At 42.8% G+C, this 20,198-nt stretch overlaps 1 protein-coding gene across 1 annotated transcript in view; it reads left to right on the forward strand.

Moving 5' to 3' along the window:
• The window catches only part of LOC125005248 (SH3 and multiple ankyrin repeat domains protein 2-like), a 191,870-nt gene that overhangs the window by 11,221 nt on the left and 160,451 nt on the right, over positions 1 to 20,198 (forward strand). Inside the window, exon 2 of the mRNA XM_047580440.1 lies at positions 2,819 to 2,893. Within this exon, the coding sequence (XP_047436396.1) occupies positions 2,882 to 2,893 (12 nt within the window). The 5' untranslated portion in view covers positions 2,819 to 2,881. The remainder of the gene's footprint in view (positions 1 to 2,818; positions 2,894 to 20,198) is intronic.

Genomic DNA, 20,198 nt, shown 5'->3' on the forward strand with positions numbered 1-20,198 from the left:
AAGCTTTTTCCAGGCTCAGTGGTCTCTCAAATCATCGTCAAACACAGTGACTCTTCATAGAATCATGGAGCAGGAAGGTCCCAGAACTCAGCAGCTTCAAACGTCCTCTACATTTAGTGGAAACCTGCTGGAAGCACAGCTCTGCATCAATCAGACCTTTATGGAAGAGCAGCGAGACTGAAGCCGCTCTGAATAAAAGGCACAGACCAGCCTGTTTGGAGATTTATCACAAAAACTTCTCTCTTTGAATGTGACAGGAGCTGTGTTTCCATTACGGTTTTTCAAAATAAAAGCGATGTTTCGATAAAGTCCAACTGCTCTTTGTACGTGTTTCCATTGAAAGGAGTTTTGCGAATGAGCTGTAACTCTCAAAAAGTCTTGTCTCACGATATCCCACAATTCTCTTCAATTCTCGTCACACCAGATGAACTGGTCACATGACCCCCTCCACAAAAAGGTGTTTCCATTGCACTTTTGAGATACACTTTTATATGGATACATCTGAAGAACCACCTCATGAGAGAGTAAAAGTGTTTTAGCTTCAGATATTTGAGGTGTAGGTGTTTCCATTATCTGTTTTTATTGCACTTTTTTAGGTTTTGTGCATTTCTAGGGACAGAAAATACACTGAATCTCTGAAAGGAGGAAATGGTTCATTTGCTCGGCACAATTTTGAAGGTTGGAGGAATCCACCATGCGGTGTCCTAGTGGCAGAAAGATAGTGTGTGTGGGATTAAAGCACAATACAGAGCTTGTTCACAGTAATTAAGGAAATATGTTTTTTGGATAAAGATGGAGATCAGTGACACAAAGCAATCAGGAATGACAGGCTCCGTTCTCTGTAGTAAGATGCCTTTACTGCTGGTTTGGAAGTGTCTGTATATCTGCATGAACAATGGTCTCTGCCCTTCACCTGCTGAACATCAGTGAAGCACGGTGGCGGCAGCATCATGTTATAGGGAGACTGGCTAGAACTGAAGGAAGGAAAGGAAAACCGCAGCATAAACATCACAATGACCTGAAAATAAACAGCCTAGACAACACTGGAGTGACTTCAAGTCTGTCTGAGTCCGGGCTTCAAACCCACAGACCATCTGTGGACCAGCTCGGTTCGTCTACAGGAAGAATAAACCCACACAAGTCCAGGTGTATCAAGTCTGTTGAGACTAAATTAGTTAATCTATTGAGAAAATCCTGTGTCCTTATGTGATTTTTCTTTTCAGGATTTATACAGCTGTATATTTCCCAGGGGAATCTGTTAATGAGAGCAGGACAATCAGACTTCCATGTGACAGCGTTACATTTCCTACAAATTAGGTTTGGGCGTTAGTCAAGGGTCTAAAGGAAAGGGAGGACAATACGTATGATCGGTGTCACAGAGGTCTTTACCACATCTGAAACACTTTTCAGACACTTCAGGTACAGACTTGTGTCATTTATTAAGTTTAAATTACAGTGAACAAGTCTGTATGGAGCATTAATAGACTGACCGCCTTGACACAAATCAGACCAACGTGGTTCTTCAGTTGTTCTCTTTAAATCTGATTCTCACAGTCTGTAGGTAAATGTGTCTGTGCTTCCTCTCCACCTCCATGAGTGTTGGTGGAGTCACTACCAGCCAGATAAAAGAACGTTCAGAGTCTAGATTTTTAACATTTAATCTGGAACACGAACAAGTCTGTCTTTTGTTTTAGTGCAAATAAGGACATTATGAAAAGATGTCAGCAGCACTTCCTCCTCCTTTCTCCTGCTTCTTCTTCTTCTCCTCTTCCTTTGTAAATTCATTCCACTAGGGCTGGATTGGACCCTTTCACGGCCAGTTTTGGTCCACAGGCCACATGTTGGACACCCCTGTTCTAAAGCTGTAAACTGTACAGTGAGATTACTTCACATCTCTGTGCACACAATTTAACGTCTCCTGGGCCTCTCAGCCATTAGTCCGACCCGTTTGTAGCTCAACCTCCAGATCCTGTGTACGTTCTGCTCCACAGACGAGAAACGAGGGAAGAGCTCAACTACAAGATTTTTTTGTTCCTTCTTTCATCTTCAGCTCCTTGCTCGTTTGTTTTATCCCCTCCTCCTCCTCCTCTTCCTCCTCCCCTCCACGCCCATCCTCGGAGACTCGAATGTATACGCAGGCAGTTGCATCAACAGCATCACTACTGTGTAATCAGGTTATACTGAAGATACATCTCCAGCGTAGTTATTATACAGGAAGCTCTGATTCTAGGTCAAAACCTTCACGTTTTTAGATGTACACATGCGGCTGATTGTGCTTCAGGGCCTTACTTCATTTGTCGAGATAGTAATTAGTGATATTTCACGATATTGTGAATTTCCTCACGAGGCAGGAAGAGTTGCACGGAACAGAAAATGAATAACCGGTGGCAGAAATCAAAATGCACAAAAGATAAAACCCTCCCCCACCTCCCTCACCATTTTTTTTTCTTTCTTCCTTTCTTCAGGGACACAAGTGGGGAGGAAAAGCTGTTGTAGGTGGATGGCTGGATGTGATTAATGCTGGAGCTTTTGTGTTTAACGTGTTGCGTAATCATAAATGGGATCTGCATGGAACAAACTCTGCTCATTAGAAGCCTCAGAGAAACGTAAAACACGCCACGTTCATGTTTGTGGTTTTCAGAACGTGTCGACTGCAGCAGAGACACAGGAGGGTGTGGGGGGGTTCTTTTCTGCACTTCTAACTGTAAAGATAAATGATTAAAGCTGGTAATATTTCTACACAGAACACTCCAGTGAGTTCATTTACAGTAGACCTTTCTCTTTCTTTCCCCTCTTCTCTTCTCCCCTCCCCACTCAGGGAGCCCTGGGTGCAACTGTGGAACCTCTGTCTTCTTGAGAGAGCCTCTCTCCTCGGGATTTTATGGCTGAAATGGTACGTAGGCTCGGTCTAAGGCACGTTAGTGACTGGAGGAGATGAATGCATGTCGCTGTTTTCATCTATCACCTCAGGCTTAAGTAGTGGAGAGCTAAACGCAGACCTGCAAGGATACATGTCTCATGAAGACGACCTCATAAATTGGGGGGAAAAAAATCACTGTGGGATGAAGTTGTGGCTAAAATGTGTCGTCTTTGCATGTTTTAATTGAGCCATGTTCTGGTTTAGATCTAGTGCATCCAGTCATATTAGAGCAAACTGATGCTCCCTTTGAACTTCTTTTAATGGAGGAGAGATATTTCCCCTAGCTGGCTGACATTTAGCGGTGGTTGCCAACAGGTTAATGACAGGTCAGTATCTTCACACGGTTTGTGCAAACTGGTGCTGCATGCAGGTCACAGGGAGGAAGGTGTCAGATTAGGAGGAAATCCCCAGCAGCCTTCTGTCGATGTAGGTGCACAACCCGATGACTGACTCATCCAGGCAGCAGGAGCCTATAGAGGCCTTCATTAATCCTACATTATTCATTCAATATGAACAAAACCCTTTTAAAGAAAGATGGAACAAGGACGACTGGACTTAATGGGTTTCTTGAAGATGTTTCATCCGTGGAGCTTCTTCAGTTCTAAAGGAATAGTGGGGGGTGGGGGTTTAAGGAGGAACATCTGTGGGTGGTGCTCATCAGACACTCGCATGACTAGAGTCCGTTAGAAACCAGATACTCACTCATATGTAGTTGGAGGGATTTGTTTTTGTCCTGTTTTCTTTCACCGTGAATGGTTCTCAAACCAACAACCCCCCTAGACTCAATGTGTGAACATGGGTAGAAGCTGGACTGTGTGAGGATGGTGTCATTGGTATGGGGAGGGGGGGGGGGATGAATGAATACCGGGTCCGAACGTTTCCCAGCAGATCATTGGTTTAAATGTCATTCACTTCGCCTGTCAGTGGTCATAATGTTGTGGTTGATCGGTGTGAATGTGTCCATTTATGTGTATATATGTATGCATGTTTATATCCGTCATACTGCCTGTACAAGTCTAGATAAAGCTTCACTTTTGAGGAGCAGTTCCACCGTAGACATTTATACAGTCTATGCTTTGGCCAAACATGGACCTCATACCTGTATGTGTCTAACGAAGCTACACTGATTTGAGAAACGTAACCATTTTTTTATTCCATCGGGTTCATAATTGTAAATCTGGGTCTTACCACCCGCGGACATCACCACATAAGTCAAGCTGAAGTCAAGCTGCCCTCGTTTCAGCTTTGCTTTTTCCAGCATTCACAGACTGTTTAAGAGGTTTATTTATAGAGTTTGTAAACAATGTGACGTTTTTTGAGGGGCGGGGCTTAGCTGGAGGCAAAACATCTCTAGTGTGTAAACGCCAGTTTGCATATTTCTAGGTAAACTGGTGTTTATTCAACTGTTTTAGAGGACAATGCATGGAAAATGCATATTTTAGAACATGTACTAAAACACTCACTGCCTGGAGCTGTGAGTCTTATTTTACAAAAATTGAATCTAAAAAAAAAAAAAAAAAAAAAGTGGGCTACATTCACTGACCCCTACACTCTCACTCACTGGATGGATGATTTGACCAAAGGACACAGAGGGGACGAAGTCTGGTCTGTCTTTATCAAGTGACATTACAAGAAGTAAGTGAAACCACTGTGGAGAGTAATGTAGTAAAGTACCCCTGAAACACACAACTAATGTTAGTTAGTTAGCGGTTAGCATTAGCATTAGTATGTAACAAGAATCACCCAGATGATGATTATCTTAACGTTATTTCAATCACAATTTATTCTAACCCATAACGTTATCCAGACTGAAACTGATGACGCATCACGTATTAATCTGACCTGATATGAAGTTTGCACATTGTTCTTGATTGTCTCACTTCGATCCTTTCTTTTCATTGTGTTTAACCAAAGTTGTCCATGACCGGCAGTGGCTGGTATGTGACGAAACTTTAAGTTAGTGTTTTTGCTTTTTTGGTTTTGGCACCAAAAAAATACAAAGAGACGACATTTTGCTGGTTGACGGGGACAGTGTTCGCCTCCAGCTTCGCTGTGTTTTGCCTCCAGCTAACGTTGTGATGTCACAGTGACGTCGGCCATGAAGGGGGTCTCTCCTCTTCCCTGAGGGGGAAATGCTGCTTCATCTAAGTGAGCTTAGATAAAGACTGGACTCGGACTGGACTGTGTTGAATTACTCCAGGAAACTGCCGATAGTTTTGTCCTTTTTTTGTGTTTGTGCTTCAGAACCAAACAGTGACTTTGAAGCCGTGATAATAAACGAGGATTCTTGTGAGTGCCATGATTTCATGGTCATTACACCACATTATCCAAACCACTCACCAAGCTTGTGATTGCTGCTGCCTGTATCTGTGAGTGTGTGTGTCTGTGTTGATGTGTTCATTTGGCAGTCTTTAAATCTGTGTCATTCATCTCATGCCGTTGTGTTGATTGCCCCCCCCTCGTTGCTCTGCCTACCACTGATTGGACACTTTATCTCCACTTGTCTTTTCTCCCACTGATACTATCAGCCTCGGGAAAACTGCGTTTTTTTATTTCTGAGGTTTTTCCAAATTCATCCTCCATTTTCCACTATGGTTTCCTAGTATCCCCCCCCCCCCCCCCCCCCCCCATCTCAAAACGCTGCCGTGGGATGGGCCATGACAGAGCTCCCCTATTGTTGCTGTTTCACTGTGAAGATGACGAGAGGTTTTTCTTTTTAAACTGGACTAATTCAGTCTGGACCCAGATGGCTGCTGTATGGGGGACATGTTAGGCAGAAAACAATATGACTGCTTTGAGATAAGAGTGGGACATGCAAAGAAAACACTGAAGGTCTGAGTGTGTCTGTGGGTTGGTGGTGGGGTCCGCTGCTCTTGGATGAGACAATAAATCACCAGCCAAAATGAGCAAATTTGGCAAAAAAAAAAACCTGAAAGTGACTGAGTCACGGTCCTTCAGTCCCAGAGCTCTGCTGGTGCATAAAACTGCTGTAGTTGCAGTTCGTGGTCATGCAGCTAAAATGAAAATCAGCAGCACTGCAGAGGACAAGAGACAATAACCCTGGACAAAGGCAATAACCCCAAAATGTCCAAACTTTGGTGGAGTCTCCAAGAAAAAAAAAAAAAACAGAAACAAGGACAAAGTGGACTCGTGGAGTTTCTTGAAGACATTTACTTCGCCACGCGTGTAAATACTTTCTACAGCTATAAATGCTGGTGGGGTTCAAGTACGAACATCTGTGGGTGTAGGTCATAAGCCCCGCCCCCTTCATGTTAGTGGGTGGGACTTGGGCCAAACCAAATACACGTCAGATATATTTTTTATATTTTTTAGGTAGTAAATATAACGTTCAAGTGTCATTTTGTGGATAGGATTTGTTTTAGATGCCATGACAACTAGCATTAAGGTTTCATAGAGTTTTATACCAGTACTGGTGCCTGTCCAGTACTTTTGAAACGGTGCAGGTGCTAAACTGGATTGCAAGTTATATTTGAGTTGTATTTAAAAAAGAAAAAGAAATAATATTCAGTGTATAATCCAACATTTCCTTGTAACTGGTGGAGGTAGAGCAGAGCGTAGAATTAATTAAACCAACACATCAGTGAATCTGGAGGAAGTGTGGGCGGGGCATTGATACCGTGGCTCCGCCCTCAGCCCGTACTGATCAGACTCTGGCTTCAAAGTCACAAAAAAAGAAAAGAAAGTGGAAGCAGGTTTTTATACAGTCTGTGATGTTGCAGAAAGTCTCATTCTGACCCGTCCATCATCGTTCACTAACAAGGTTCATCCCCGTTCACATCTTGTGGAACTGGCTCCACTGGCGTAGGCTACATACGTAGGTCGTTGCAGCAATAAACTGCACTGAAGGAAGAATTCAAAGCACTGAAAAAGACAGTTCTGAAAAATTGCAGCTATTTCAAAATCAACAACGTGAGCGAAACAGAGAAGTGTGTACGGCAGTAAACCTGTTATTCAAAGTTAATCACGAGTCAATAAATGTTTGAAGAGACGCACGTTCACATTTACATCCCCCCGGATCTGAAGATGACTGTCAGCCGTAAGCGTCACAATTGTTCCTTCTCTGTTATCTCCTAATAACCCCTCATTCAGGCTGTAGGTGGAGGCGGCGCATGTTGCACACCACTGCACACTGACCCACTTATATGACATACAGAGAGTATTAATAATTCATTTTCTATATGTTCCTAGCATGTGTGTGTGTGTGTGTGTGTGTGTGTGTGTGTGTGATGCCTTTAGTTTACTCAGGAAAAAGACCAGTGAGAGGAAAGAGGAAAGACAATATGATTCTCTGCTGCAGCTGCACTGGTTTCTTTTATTTATGCAAATATTAATAAATTATTTATAGGTTGAACATTTTATGAAATCTAGTCTTAACAGTCCAGTTGAAATTAGACTGTTTTTTATCTCAAGATCAATTTTCTGATTAAAAACGATCTATCGATTCATAAAAGCCGTGTCCTACGTTAGTCCTGTGAGACTGGATACGCACAACAAATCTCACCAGACCAGGCAACGAGATTAGTCGCCGTGTGAGGGAGGTGCAGAGAGTCTCTGAGAGCAGCGTCACATCTGAAAGATGTTTGCATTTAAAACAGCAGCTCAACAAGACACACAAACACATCTATAGAGATAAAACAGATCTATTGAAGATGTTTCTAAACTGTAATATCTTGCTCAACAACAAATTAATTTCTTGTATTTCCTTTAATTGCTTCTGCCTCTCGTTCGTCATCTCCAAACTGAAAGGTTTTGTGTCAGAAAGATAAAAGCTCTTCAACTCGAACGCTGCACGAGAAAGACCGCGTCTGTTAGTCAAAATAAGACGCTCATCATGGGCAGGGAATATCAGAATTATTAGCATCATATGAAAAATGCCAGAAAGTCCAACAATAAATATATATATACATAAAAAAATGCCAAAAACTCAACTGAAGAGCCAAACTGCAAAAGCACATGACTCCATATATTTAGAAATGACATAAAAGTGTGTTAAATTTAGTAATCCTGTAACCGGGGATGTCAGACTGTGACACATGGGCCGTTTAGCCCACATCCACACGGCGAGGCCGACCCTGTAAGAGCTGAGGAGTCTGGAAGTGTCCACATAATGAGCTGGAGGTCCTTAAAGAAGCCCATTAGCCCTAATAAGCTAACGTTTCTGCTAACCTGAGGGTGGGACTGCAGCACGTCGTACATACAGCACACACACACACACACACACACACACACACACACACACACACACACACCTCATCTTTCTTCCTGTCTCTTGACCAGTTTTTACCCCTGGCTCTCATTAATTTGTACGGCACAAACACATTCAGACCAGCACATGCATGAGAACAGACTGGTCCTCGTTCTCCACAGAAATGAGCCTCTGGGAGACGCGTCTCTGGTCCCTGGTGTCTGTGGTGACAGTTATTGATCAGGGATGACGGATGCTCCAGCTTGATCTCTCAGTGAGAGCGACTCATTATTCTGCTGCTGCTCTTATCTGAGCTAATGGCAGCAGGCGCCGCATGGAGGGGGGGTGTGAGGAGGGACGAGGAGGGACACCGCCACGTCCAACGTAACGCTGCACGTCCGTCAGTCCAGCGTTTCCTTTAAATTCAGTCCTTTGATTCTTCAGCAGCCAGACTCTGATTCATTACGAGACGTCTTTTAACCAAAACACGTTTGTCTGCATCAACAGGAAAGTCCCTCAGTTTTCCCTCAACAAGCATGTGACATGAAGTGAGTATGGATTTCTCAACAAATGCTTTGAGCACAGTTTCATTCTTTTAAATATATTTTACAACGGAGGCGATAGCGGACTCTAAACATCTCTTCATCCCGGATGATGTGATTGGTCCAGCAGATGTTTGCAGGAGCAGAATCAGTTCCGAACAGAGAGACTCCAGAACAATAAAAAAACTTGTATGCAGGGAAGTTGTTATTGCTTCCAGGCTACAGTCGCTCAAGAATCCACCGATAGTTGTCCGTGCATCAGTGCACTTGGCTTCTGTTAAGGACACAGATTGAAAGAAATGTAAATAAACACAGTTGTAGGATGCTCTGACACTTACTCTGACTGATTTATTCCTCAGGTTGGTTTCTGTGATTCGGTGATTGGTCCTCTTGGTAGAAGCGTGTTTGTGTTCTCTTTAGTATTTCTGCTGCTTCTCCATCTAAATCTTTGGAATTGATTCTTTTGGATCAATAATGATGGAAATAATGAAGGTGACTTTAAATCCAGATCTCAGGGAAAAGATCTGTGGTCAGAACAGAATATATAGAATATCACAACTGCATATTACGAAGTGAAGCTCCCCTGACAACTTTACATTTGCTTCCCTCTATGTTACGTTGGCAAAAACATTTGAGCTGTTAAAATGTGTCGGAGAAGGAAGATATGTATAAAGTAATGGTAGATAGCAGGAGGTGTCTGGCTGTAATTCTTACTGGGAAGGAGGCGAAAAATTATCATCCACATATGCTGTTAAATTGGAAAATGCATGTTTTTTTGACCCTCCACACACAAGGAGCTGGTAAATTGCTCCTTTCAAAACACAGGATGGAGGAATCTGAAAACAGCAGCCTTGGTTTCAGGCTGGAAAACAACATGTTGGATGTTTTCCTGCTCGGATAGCAATGTTAGAAAGAAAAGAAAATTACTCAATTACCGGCATCTCGGTGTGAACGCCGGCGTGAACGGGTTCCTCAGATTCTGTGATTGAGCATCTGCAATTGTTAACAACAAACACTGTACACAATATGCCTACCTAGTGCATAAAAATACGTTGAATGAACACATGCTCATACGTTAACAACAAAACAGGCCAGTTACCAGTGACTCATCACAACATACAGGACAGGACAGTTTGAAGGAAGGACATGTGTGACTGTTCATTGTATGAGGAGCGAGACTCTGCTTTAGGAAGAGGACGAGTGGATGGTGTCAAACACGGGACTTTCAGCCAGAAGACTTGGGTTTGAGTCTTGTATTGGAGAATTTCTTTTTACACATTTGAACTAGGATTCATCTGTTCTCTTGGCTACATGCACATGCACGTCCAGTATCCTTCACTTTAGACAGACCTTGATCTCGACCTCATAATTATCTACAAAATTCCACAGATAATTACATTAGCATTTTCTGTAATATGCAAAATATTAACATTGTTAAAGAGAATGCATGTGGCAAACTGTCATTTAAACAACAACCAGATGGATATGCTACTATTTTACTTATTTTTTAATCTTGTATCTTTCAATCTCGCTACTGCTGGTGCAGATAAGATGGCGCTATCCCTCAGGTGGTTCTTCTGTTTACCTTCTTCTTCTTCTGTGACCAGCTCTCTTGGATGTTTTTGTTTCAGGGTCATTCTCCAGTGCAGCAGTTGTGAAGCATCTGCTTAAAGCGCTGTGTAGTTTAACTCCAATTAGGAGGTGTATACATGGAGAAAAACGATTTCCAGTCTCATTATCTGGGTGTCTTAATCGGATCAGGAGAACTCTGATATTAGTCGGACTAACATGTTTACATGCGCGCAGGTTGTCCAGTTAGAGTCAGATTAAGGCAATAATTTGTTTTTATCATGTAAACGTACTAAATTTTACAAGGTAGCATCGTGGAAAAGAACCAGAATCTAAAGTGCTAATATAGTAAATCATTTCACTCTGCAGAGGGCAGGAATATTCTGTGTCACTGCTAAAAATGAAGCTGATGAAGAAATCAAGCAGAAACAACCAGAAAAAAAGGTTTTGGACGTCAAGTTCGGCCGGAAGCCAAATTATCTGCAGCGTGCAGGGACATTTCTGAGAAACTCAGGTGCTGATAATTCCATTAATCTGCATTAATCTCAACGTGTGTACTTTGGAAATTGTAACATTTGAATCTACTGTCAACCCCTGTTTGTACAATTCCAAAAACAGATTGATATTAATGTGTGAACGTGTCTGAACCAGCAGTTGAGGTGTCTTTCTACAGAGAAAGGAGCCTGACATTTCTAATTCCTTTGAGCCATTGATCTCCATCTTTGTCCAATAACATCCTTCCTTAATTACTGTGAACGCGCTCTGTACTTTATTGTGCTTTAATCCCCCACCCACCACATGTGGATCCCTCCAACCTTGAAAGTCGTCCCCAAATAAACCGTTTCCTCCTTTCAGAGATTCTGTGTATTTCTGTCACTTTGTTCTTGTGGCTGATAGTGAAGCGTTTGGTGTCGGCATCTGAGCCTTGTTGTTGTTGTTTTTTGAAAGCTTGTCTTGCTTTGATACTCTTTTCGTATTGACGTTTTACCTTTATGTCAACTTTATCCTTTCACCAGAGTTCAAACAAGGGTCCATCTCATAAATGTCACTGACCGAAGTAAAGGCCTCAGGCTGATGAGGAGGAGAGGGGATTTACTCATGATCACAGGCAGCGCTCAGTAAAATACATAATGGACATAACAATAGAGTCGTCTTATACTCGTGCAGTTTCTCCAAGACTCACTCCTTCTATTGGCTGTTTGCTGTCGAGCTACATTTGATAAAAAGCCAACTCTTCCTGCAGATGTTTTCTGTTCAAAGCCAACGAGGAAACGGGAAGTTCTGTGTGTCTGTTAAAACAAAGCTCTCCGCCATGGAGGTGGATAAAAAGCCACTGCTTGAGATTGAAATATATTTATGTATGCAGATTAAATCTTTGCTCTGCATATGTCGCCGCTTACACTCGCTCCGACTGTCAGATAAGCAGTTTAATTAGTGTTTGGTTTTTTTGCCTTAATCACATGAATTCATTTAATGGCACCCAGCGTGGCGAGATACGTGTTGATGTGGAAGCGTCGGTCGAGGCCGGTTTAGTGATAATTAACTCTGATTTGAGGCTTGCAAATGGTGTTGATTGATGATGCTGTGAAAGGACAGTTTACGGTGGGGGACTCTTGATCTGATCGGGGGCCTACACGAGGAAGGATGGGTCTGCTTCAGGTATTATCTGATACCGGAGCTAAACCAGTACTTTTGAAACGGTGCTGATGCTTAAAGAATGAAAACATACAAACTTTGCCCAAAAATTTAAGGTATTTTGTGACATGCAAGTTGAACAGAATATTAATTTATATTGGGGGCTGTCTGGTTATCAAAGACGCTACATTTCTGGTCTTTCAATAAAATGCTATGTGTGGTCAGATGTTGAATCTAATTCCAGGTGTTTCCTCCTTGTTGCATCTTTAGAGGTGAAGGTGAAGTTTGGTCTTAGACATTTTGAAGGTTCACTTCCATCCATGCAGTGATAGAGCTAAGGAGGCTAAGCGAATTAAAAACAAAACTCACTGGCACCAAATAAAGCACCCGGATCTGAGTAGCTTTCGGTCTGGTTACTGCCAGTAGCATCAGCAGCATTAGCATTATAGTAGAGAGTATCGTCAGTACCCATCTCTAAACACAAGCGTTTTAAAAATAATGGGATCAGATCGGTATTGGGATTTTCTGTCGTTACTTATTTTAGGTATCATAGCTAAAAAAAAAAATGAAAGAAGTAGAAGAATCAAGTGACAACATGATGCTTGATCTCCAGTCTATCACAGGGCTAACATTCAAACCTGGGGTTAACAAACATGTCTTTGGAGGTGGGAACCGGAGTCCCCAGAGAAAATCCACGCAGACACAGGGAGAACATGCAAACTCCACCCAGAAAGACCCGAATTGAACTCGCAAAAAAAGAAGCATCATTCCTGCAGTCGGCTGAGGGCAAAGACTGTGAAGGGAAAAGGTTCCTGGAGACTAATCTCCCAGAGAGGGTTATGGAGTTTATGGCAGTGTTGGAGGACCAGAACAATTCTGGAGCAGAGAACACAAGAATCCAGTCGACTCTATAGGAGAAGACAAGGAAAGACTTAAGGAATCTGTTTAAGAATGGATCACAACTCGTTTAGGCCAGTGCACAATGTTAGAAGGTCGATGTGGGGTCAGTGGGACACAAATCTTGATTGGGACGCCTCTAGCTGACAGTAAGGTGGATGAATTTGAATGAATGAATGTCACGATCACCTCAAGATTTTTCCTCTAGTTTTTCAACCAGAAGAAGTGAATTGCTTTTCCACCCAGATTGTACAAGTTTTAAAATATTACTGATGCAGTTAATTGGTATTTCTCACCAGTGTTCGCTCTCGTGCTTGGATCTAATTGGGGGCGACCGCCTAATAGATTTGCAGCCGTTGCATTGTGCGCCCTAAAGAAGCGCAGAGATAAGGCCCGAGATGATTGCTTTCATTTGAGAGGCTGCCACCCTCTCTGCTCGCATTTAACTCGCAGAATGGGTTTGTGCCTCTTCTCCGATTCAAGATGCTCAGAGCAGAAGAAAAGCAATTTCACACTAAAATATACACGAGAGTGAGGAAACTAACAACAGAAGACGCGGAGCGTTAGGTGGAGCCCAGGCAGCACATTTCCTCTTGTTTCATCCACTTTCTAATCTGATATTGATAAGATAAACAGTATATGCCTTGGCTTCGAGATCTCACAAACCTTTCCAGTTGCAGGAGGATGAGCTGTGACATTTGTGCAATGGACACCAAGTGTCTTTTCTTTTTTTTTTGTTTGTTTGTTTGTGGCCAATCCCATTATGGACAGTGATCGGAGGCTCTGATTCTCTGGGAGATTCTTGGTCTTATCTGCTGAATGGAGGCTCGGCAGAGGTCTGGAGCTCACAAAGGGAGACCGGTTTTATCGCTCTGACCATTATTGGAGCCTCTTTTTCATTTGTTTGCTCCGAGTGCGAGGGGAGGGGCCACGTCGGCCTATTGTCTGAATCTTGAGGTGCCAATAACAATTATTGTGTGTGTGTTTGTGTGTGTGTGTGTTATGGCCGCCTCGCACTGAGAGGCATCGCCATAATGGTTAGAGGAGCACTTGATGAATGGAGGCTCGGTGGCTCAAGAATCTCATTAAGCTGATGTCTCCGGAGGCAGTAAACGTCCCACGGAGACAACACCCAGTTTGACTGACTGGGTGCTTTTTAAAATTCATCCCAGTGAAGGAGAAACAAAAAAAAAAAACAGGTTTTAATGTTTCAGTGAGAACAAGTAAACTCAGTGAATGAGGTTAGTTTCATTTTAATGTACGAACAAATACCTGGTTTACACAGATTCACCAAACTACTCAATGAAAACACACCATGATTCACTGCAGCCTCACGGGAGTCAACCTCATAGATTATCATCCTTCCTTCCTTCCTTCCTTCCTTCTTTCATTCTATTTCCTTCCTACCTTCCTTCCTTCCTTCATTCTGTTTCCTTCCTTCCTTCCTTCCTTCCTTCCTTCCTTCCTTCCTTCCTTGTGTCCCTGGTTCTGGTCCAGTCGTAGGTAGAGATCCATCAGAGGCAGCAGCTGATACAATATTCTACTGACCACATGGTGGCGCTGCAGCTGATTGACACACAGAGTGAGATCTGATCTCCAGTTCTGTCTGAGGACACATGTGGAGACACATTTTATTCATTAACACCAGGTGTGTGATTATAGATGGATCCTGCTTTTGTCCAGTTTTTGCCAATGAGTGGAATTATCTGTAGTTCAGAGATGAATGAAGTTTTCTGCAGGACAGAAACGTCTTTAAATGTGAGCAGGACTTCACCTTGAGCTCTGTGGAGGTGAAGCAGGAAGGTGTGGAATGAGGATTTGCTTTTCCAGCTTTCTGTCACAAATAAAGTTCATGAAGTTGAGACAAAGATTAGATGTGAATGTGTTTTTCTGCAGAGACGAGTCTTAGAAGCCGTGGGCTGCATCAGTGTTTGGGTTTCAGGACTTTACCTCGTGTGTTTTCTCTCCCGCTGGATTCAGTCGACTACTTCACAGACAATTTCACACGTTTCTCCTGCAAAACAAGTTTACCTGTACAACAAAGAGACAGAGGAGGAATTGCTTTGATAAATGGTCTGTGTTATTATTCTACCTTGTTACAGTGAAGCTGTGTCTGCAACAGAAAATCTAGTTTTGGAGCTGAGATTTAAAAGCCGCCCCACAGCTCTTTTTTTTTCTTTTGACACGTCTAAACTAAATGTGGCAGCAGCGTTTACGCTGATGGAATAATCTCATCATTAGTGGACATCTGGAAACCACACTCCAGGATTATGGAAATGTGACTGTTTGAAATTGAAAGCTCCAGTTTTGTTCCTGGACTAAAAAATACAACATGGTCCTCGAACCAAGTGAATGTAGGGGTGGTTTGTTTCGCTTTAAAGATCATATTCATTCACTTGTGGAATTTAAATTACTCATTTAGATTTTTCTCTTTCATTTTTATTTCGCTATTTAACATATTTGGTTCCAGAGTTTGTGTTTTCAGATTCACGTCAGATTTTTATGCTGCTTTTAACGTCTGTTTTACACATGATTGAGTGAATGAGCGATGAAGACGTCCGAGGACCTTCCTCCATCACGTTTCTCTGACACGCACTGATCAGGCATAACATTATGACCACCTTCATAATGCTGTACAGGTGTCACTCGTGGTGGCTCATCAGAGAAGGGACATGGGCCTTCTGAGGGCGTTGAGAGGAGGATCATCCTGCAGACACTTGATCAGTTTGGGATCTAGCGGTAGCATATATATAAATATAAAGAAGAGATCATATCATTTCTGTCTGGGAGTAGACAAGGGTTAATGTTCCTGCAGCAGCCTTGTCAGTAGAACGCTGTGAGAGTTTAAAAGTTATCTACTTCTCCTGTCAGTGGTCATAATGTTGTGGCTGATCTGTGTATAACTACGTTCTATAAATCATATTCATGTGAATAAACTGGATGAACTGTAACTACATTCATCACCCGCCTCCATAACTCAGTCCGTGTTGTGACTTTTATCTAATTGAGAATCTTTGCTTTAATAAAACCAGACGCTACATCACACAGTGAATTCGTCGTCGGCCCAGAGGCTGAATCACGACGGTGAAAACCAGCTGTTCCACGGCCTTAACGCGTCACTGTCGCAGTGACCGTGCAGCTTTTTTACAAGCCACAGAGCACCAGGTGTTTTTACAGCTACTGACTGTTTGACCTGCTCCTCTTCATGTCTGTGAGTTTCTGGCGTCTCACTCAGGTTGTAGAGTTTGTCGTCACTGTGGTGGTGCATCGGTTACAATACACGAGGAGGCTTTTCTTGTGCTTGAGGCTGTTTAGATGCTAAACAACAATGTATCAGGTCTATAAACCAGCAGATTGTGTGAATCACGTCGACTTCCACAGTTATTCACTTAAATTCAAATAAACAATGGACTGACTCAAGATTAAACTGCAATAAAACCACTGCACATATGAAACAAGTCATACGAAGCCGCTGATCCCATATCTGCAGTAAATAAATAAATCTTTTAACATTAAATCCCAGCTGATCTGATTTTAAATGTCCTGAAGTTCCTCCCCTGGAGATGAACTTTCTTCTCTTCCAACCCGTTGCTGCTCAAACAACTTGTCGGTTCCTGAAGTGACGCTTTAACCTTATTAACCTCCTGTTTGTTAGATGCATCGTGTCTCTCTGGGCCAAATGTGCATTAGTTAAATATTACACACACACACTTGTGTCCAAAGCAACTCCTGTTTTATTATCAGGAAAAAAAAAACAGTCTGACAGAGAATGACTCAGGAGAATCACCACGACTGTAGTTAATGGATTGTCATGTGTCAGCATCTCGGGAAAAGAAAGTGTTGAGTTTAGAGAGTGACGGAGCAGAAGAGGAGGATGGGATGGCCTACTACGCCGCTCCATTTAGACTCTTTTCAATTTGGTGAACTCCGCTGTGTGTTGGCCTCTTTACACCAGCTCATCTACAGAGACATGAGGGAGGGAGGGAGGGAGGGAGGGAGGGAGGACGGCATCCATCATGATGAGTCACAGAAGCAGAGGGAGGAGTCACGTCAGACGTGTTTAATGAGGACGTGATTAGAAACACAATGAAAGCATGAAGACAGTTCAACAAGAAGACAACGAAAAGAGGAATTTATTTATTTATACACATGAAAATATATAAATAAGTAAAAAAACAAACAAACAAGGAGAAGGAAGAAGAGGAAGAATAAAACAAAGTTGAAAAAGAAGAAAAGGAAGACAAAGAAAAAGTAAAGAAGAAGAAGAAAGTGAAGTCAGTTGTTTGAGGACCAGAACATTTCTAGATTAGAGAAGGTTTGAGCTCCTCTCTCCACATTAACTCTGACTGAAAGATTTATTGGACTGAATCCAGTCGACTGTAGGAGACGAGGACAGACGTCAGGAATCTACAGGAGACCGGAGACGTTTAGGACCAGATCAGGATTTAAAGAGTGAAGCCGTCCTCTGCGTTTCTGAAATCACCTGCATCCTCCGCTGGTGTTCACATTTCCAGTATTTATATCCGAGCTGCATGTGAACATTTGGGGTGGGAAATGCACGAGAGGGTTACCAAGGCAACCGGAGCCTGGAACGGCCACAAAGAGACGGACGATTATTGTCACTTTATGAGACTGTTCACAGAGACAGGGAGGGGTTCAGTAAATCTCCAGGGCTGGAGCCCGACCAGGGTGTGTGGTGGACATCTCAATCAGCTGGTCGCCATGACGCCACCGCTTCCCTCTAGTTTCACCGTCATCGTCATAGCGACGGACCCCAGGGTCACCGTCATGATTTTAGAATATATACAAATCATCAAATTAACCAGATAATTTTCTGCTGTTCTGCTCGACTTCCTGCACTGAAACTAAATGTTAATCAGCTTCTGCAGGTTTGTCCACCCATCAGCCACAACATTATGACCACTAACAACACCCTCAGGAGACTCGTGTCCATTAGGGGCGATACTGGAAATCCTTGTATCAGTCCGATATCGATTTTTCTTACTTGAAGCGTCATGACCATTGAATAACTTCTTAACTTTGCCTTAATTAATTGATTATGATAAAAACACAGAATAAATATTTTAGTCAGATAAACTAGTTAAAATCTAAACTAATTTACCAGTATAACAATGAAGCAATTCTCCTTTTACTACACACAGTTGTTTTACAAAAAAAAGTCATCAGTGCAAAATAAGAAAAAGGAACAATGTAACAAAAATATACCAATGTTAACAACACGACGACAGTGGAAATATGAAGTCAGTAACAAAGTCAGTCGAGCAAATAAGGAAACAAAAGCAACAATAATGATATAAAAACTACTCAGAGGGAAATGTCGGCTCATTTATTTTCCACCACAGAACTGAGTCTGTATCCAGTGTAATTATCTTCTCTTCTACTGACTTCATTTCAGTAACAGCATCAGTTCCAGTTGTGTGATGCTGCTGTGATTCTAGGATCTGAGTATCAAACCTTTTACTACAGGTGAGGATGGAGAAGCTCTACAGACTCGGAGAGAAGCTGCATGAACTCTGTGAGGAGGAATTAACTGGACGTACAGAAGAGAATATCGATATTTAGATCCATACACTCAACACCAGTGTCCATCCTCTACAAGGGAAGACCTACACAGTATTAGGAAGGTGGTCATAATGTTATGCCTGGTCGGTGTAAATGAACAGGAATAACTAAAAACAATTATCATCTCGTGTTAGTGAGATGTGAATGTCCCTAAATACGTGAGCTTCGCGTTTCCCCATTCGGCCAGAGAGTGACTGTTGGATTAATATTTCATGGCCGACATGAAGCAGCAGAAAAGGAAATTAAACTGATGTCATTTCAAATTTTTTGCAGCTGTTAACGTCTGAAAATGTTCCTCCTGACGTCTCCTCTAAACCATCCAGTATTTATGAGCCTGGGAGGAGGAGGAGGAGGAGGAGGACCATCCGATGCTCCTCATTCATTTATTATAAAACACATTTTAGAAGTGAACAAACACGGAGCTCACCAGCTCTGAAATGTTTCTGCTTAAACCAGAATAATTAGCGTTCCCAATGTGTTCTGCTACACTTACTTCAGTGGACAGGTTTTTGGAGAGCGGAGGAGGTGGTGGGGAGTAGAGTGGCAGACGGAGGGCGATCAGCCCAGAGACCCTTCCTCTGCCTCGGCCAAATCCCTCAGCGAGCCTCGGAGGAGTCACGTGGAGCGTTTCCAGTTTCTGCATCACCGTAGAATATCACCAGTTTGTCAGGAGAGAACAAGCTGTAGCGGCGCGTTCATTTAAACCACCAGCAGGGCTGAGTTTGGATGTAATGTGACACCTTCAGAGGGAGTCGCTGTGATTATATACGAACGTATTACAGCGTAATTGTCGGGTTTAACAATGATGTCGTGTCAGGAGGTGGCGAGGACGTCGGTGCCTCTGCGCTCCAGTCGAGGGCCTCATTCACAACCCGGCGCCTCGTCTGATAACACTTTAGTCTCTAAGTAGAATCCAATCTGAGAGCAGGCTGCTCGTTAATCTGAGGCCGAGAGACGTCCAGGCACAACCCGTCAGGACGACCGGGGGGTAATGAGGCAGCGAACCCTGCTCTGCTCACTTCTCATCTGACAACCCAGAAATGAGACGACACGGCCGAGGCTGCCAGTCACTACATGAGAGGTGTGTGTGTGTGTGTGTTTGATGAAACGCCCCAGCACACATATGGACGTGGCCGTGGCCGTGTGCCCATTTGTAAGAGAGCAATGTGTCCAAGGGCGCTGTCTGCAGACCCTGTTTGTCACAGCTCATGTGTCACAAAGGGAACGGGAGAATCTTCCGTATGTTGCTCATGACGGCGGCAAAAAAAACCAAAACAAAGGCGTCGTGACACGACGTTAGACTCTGATCATCTCAGTGATGATGCATCATGTATTCTGTCTTTTATATCACAGCAAACTGATGTAATCATCTGGCAGAGACTGTAGGGAAAGTGGACGCCATGACTGCTAGTCAAAGCCAAGGCAAGTACAGCTCCCCCTGGTGTCTGGCTGCAAAATAGGCCATAAGCTCCGCCCCCTCCATGTTAATGGATGGTGGATGGGCCAAAGTAAAACAGTAAAACTAAACTAAAACTTAACTCCACGTCAAATATTAGTCTTTCGCGGATGTATTTTTTTTTTTTTTTGTCACTTGAGGCGTAAGGTTATAGTTATTGAAGTTATAAAACAGGATGTGACATCACAATGACTGACAGTTACCACTGACAAGGGCTCCATGAAGAGGTCCTGTAGGGAAAATATATATAAATGAAAAAATAAGAGCAGTGAATAATCCAATATTGTGTGAACCAATCACCAGTGAGTCTAGAGGAAGGTTTAGGTGGAGATGTTTTTTCTATGGTTTTCTATGCGCATTTTGAAATGATATATCTTTTTTTTGTGTTGA

This window comes from Mugil cephalus, chromosome 3 (genome assembly GCF_022458985.1).
Source record: "Mugil cephalus isolate CIBA_MC_2020 chromosome 3, CIBA_Mcephalus_1.1, whole genome shotgun sequence".
NCBI classification, from domain to species: domain Eukaryota; kingdom Metazoa; phylum Chordata; class Actinopteri; order Mugiliformes; family Mugilidae; genus Mugil; species Mugil cephalus.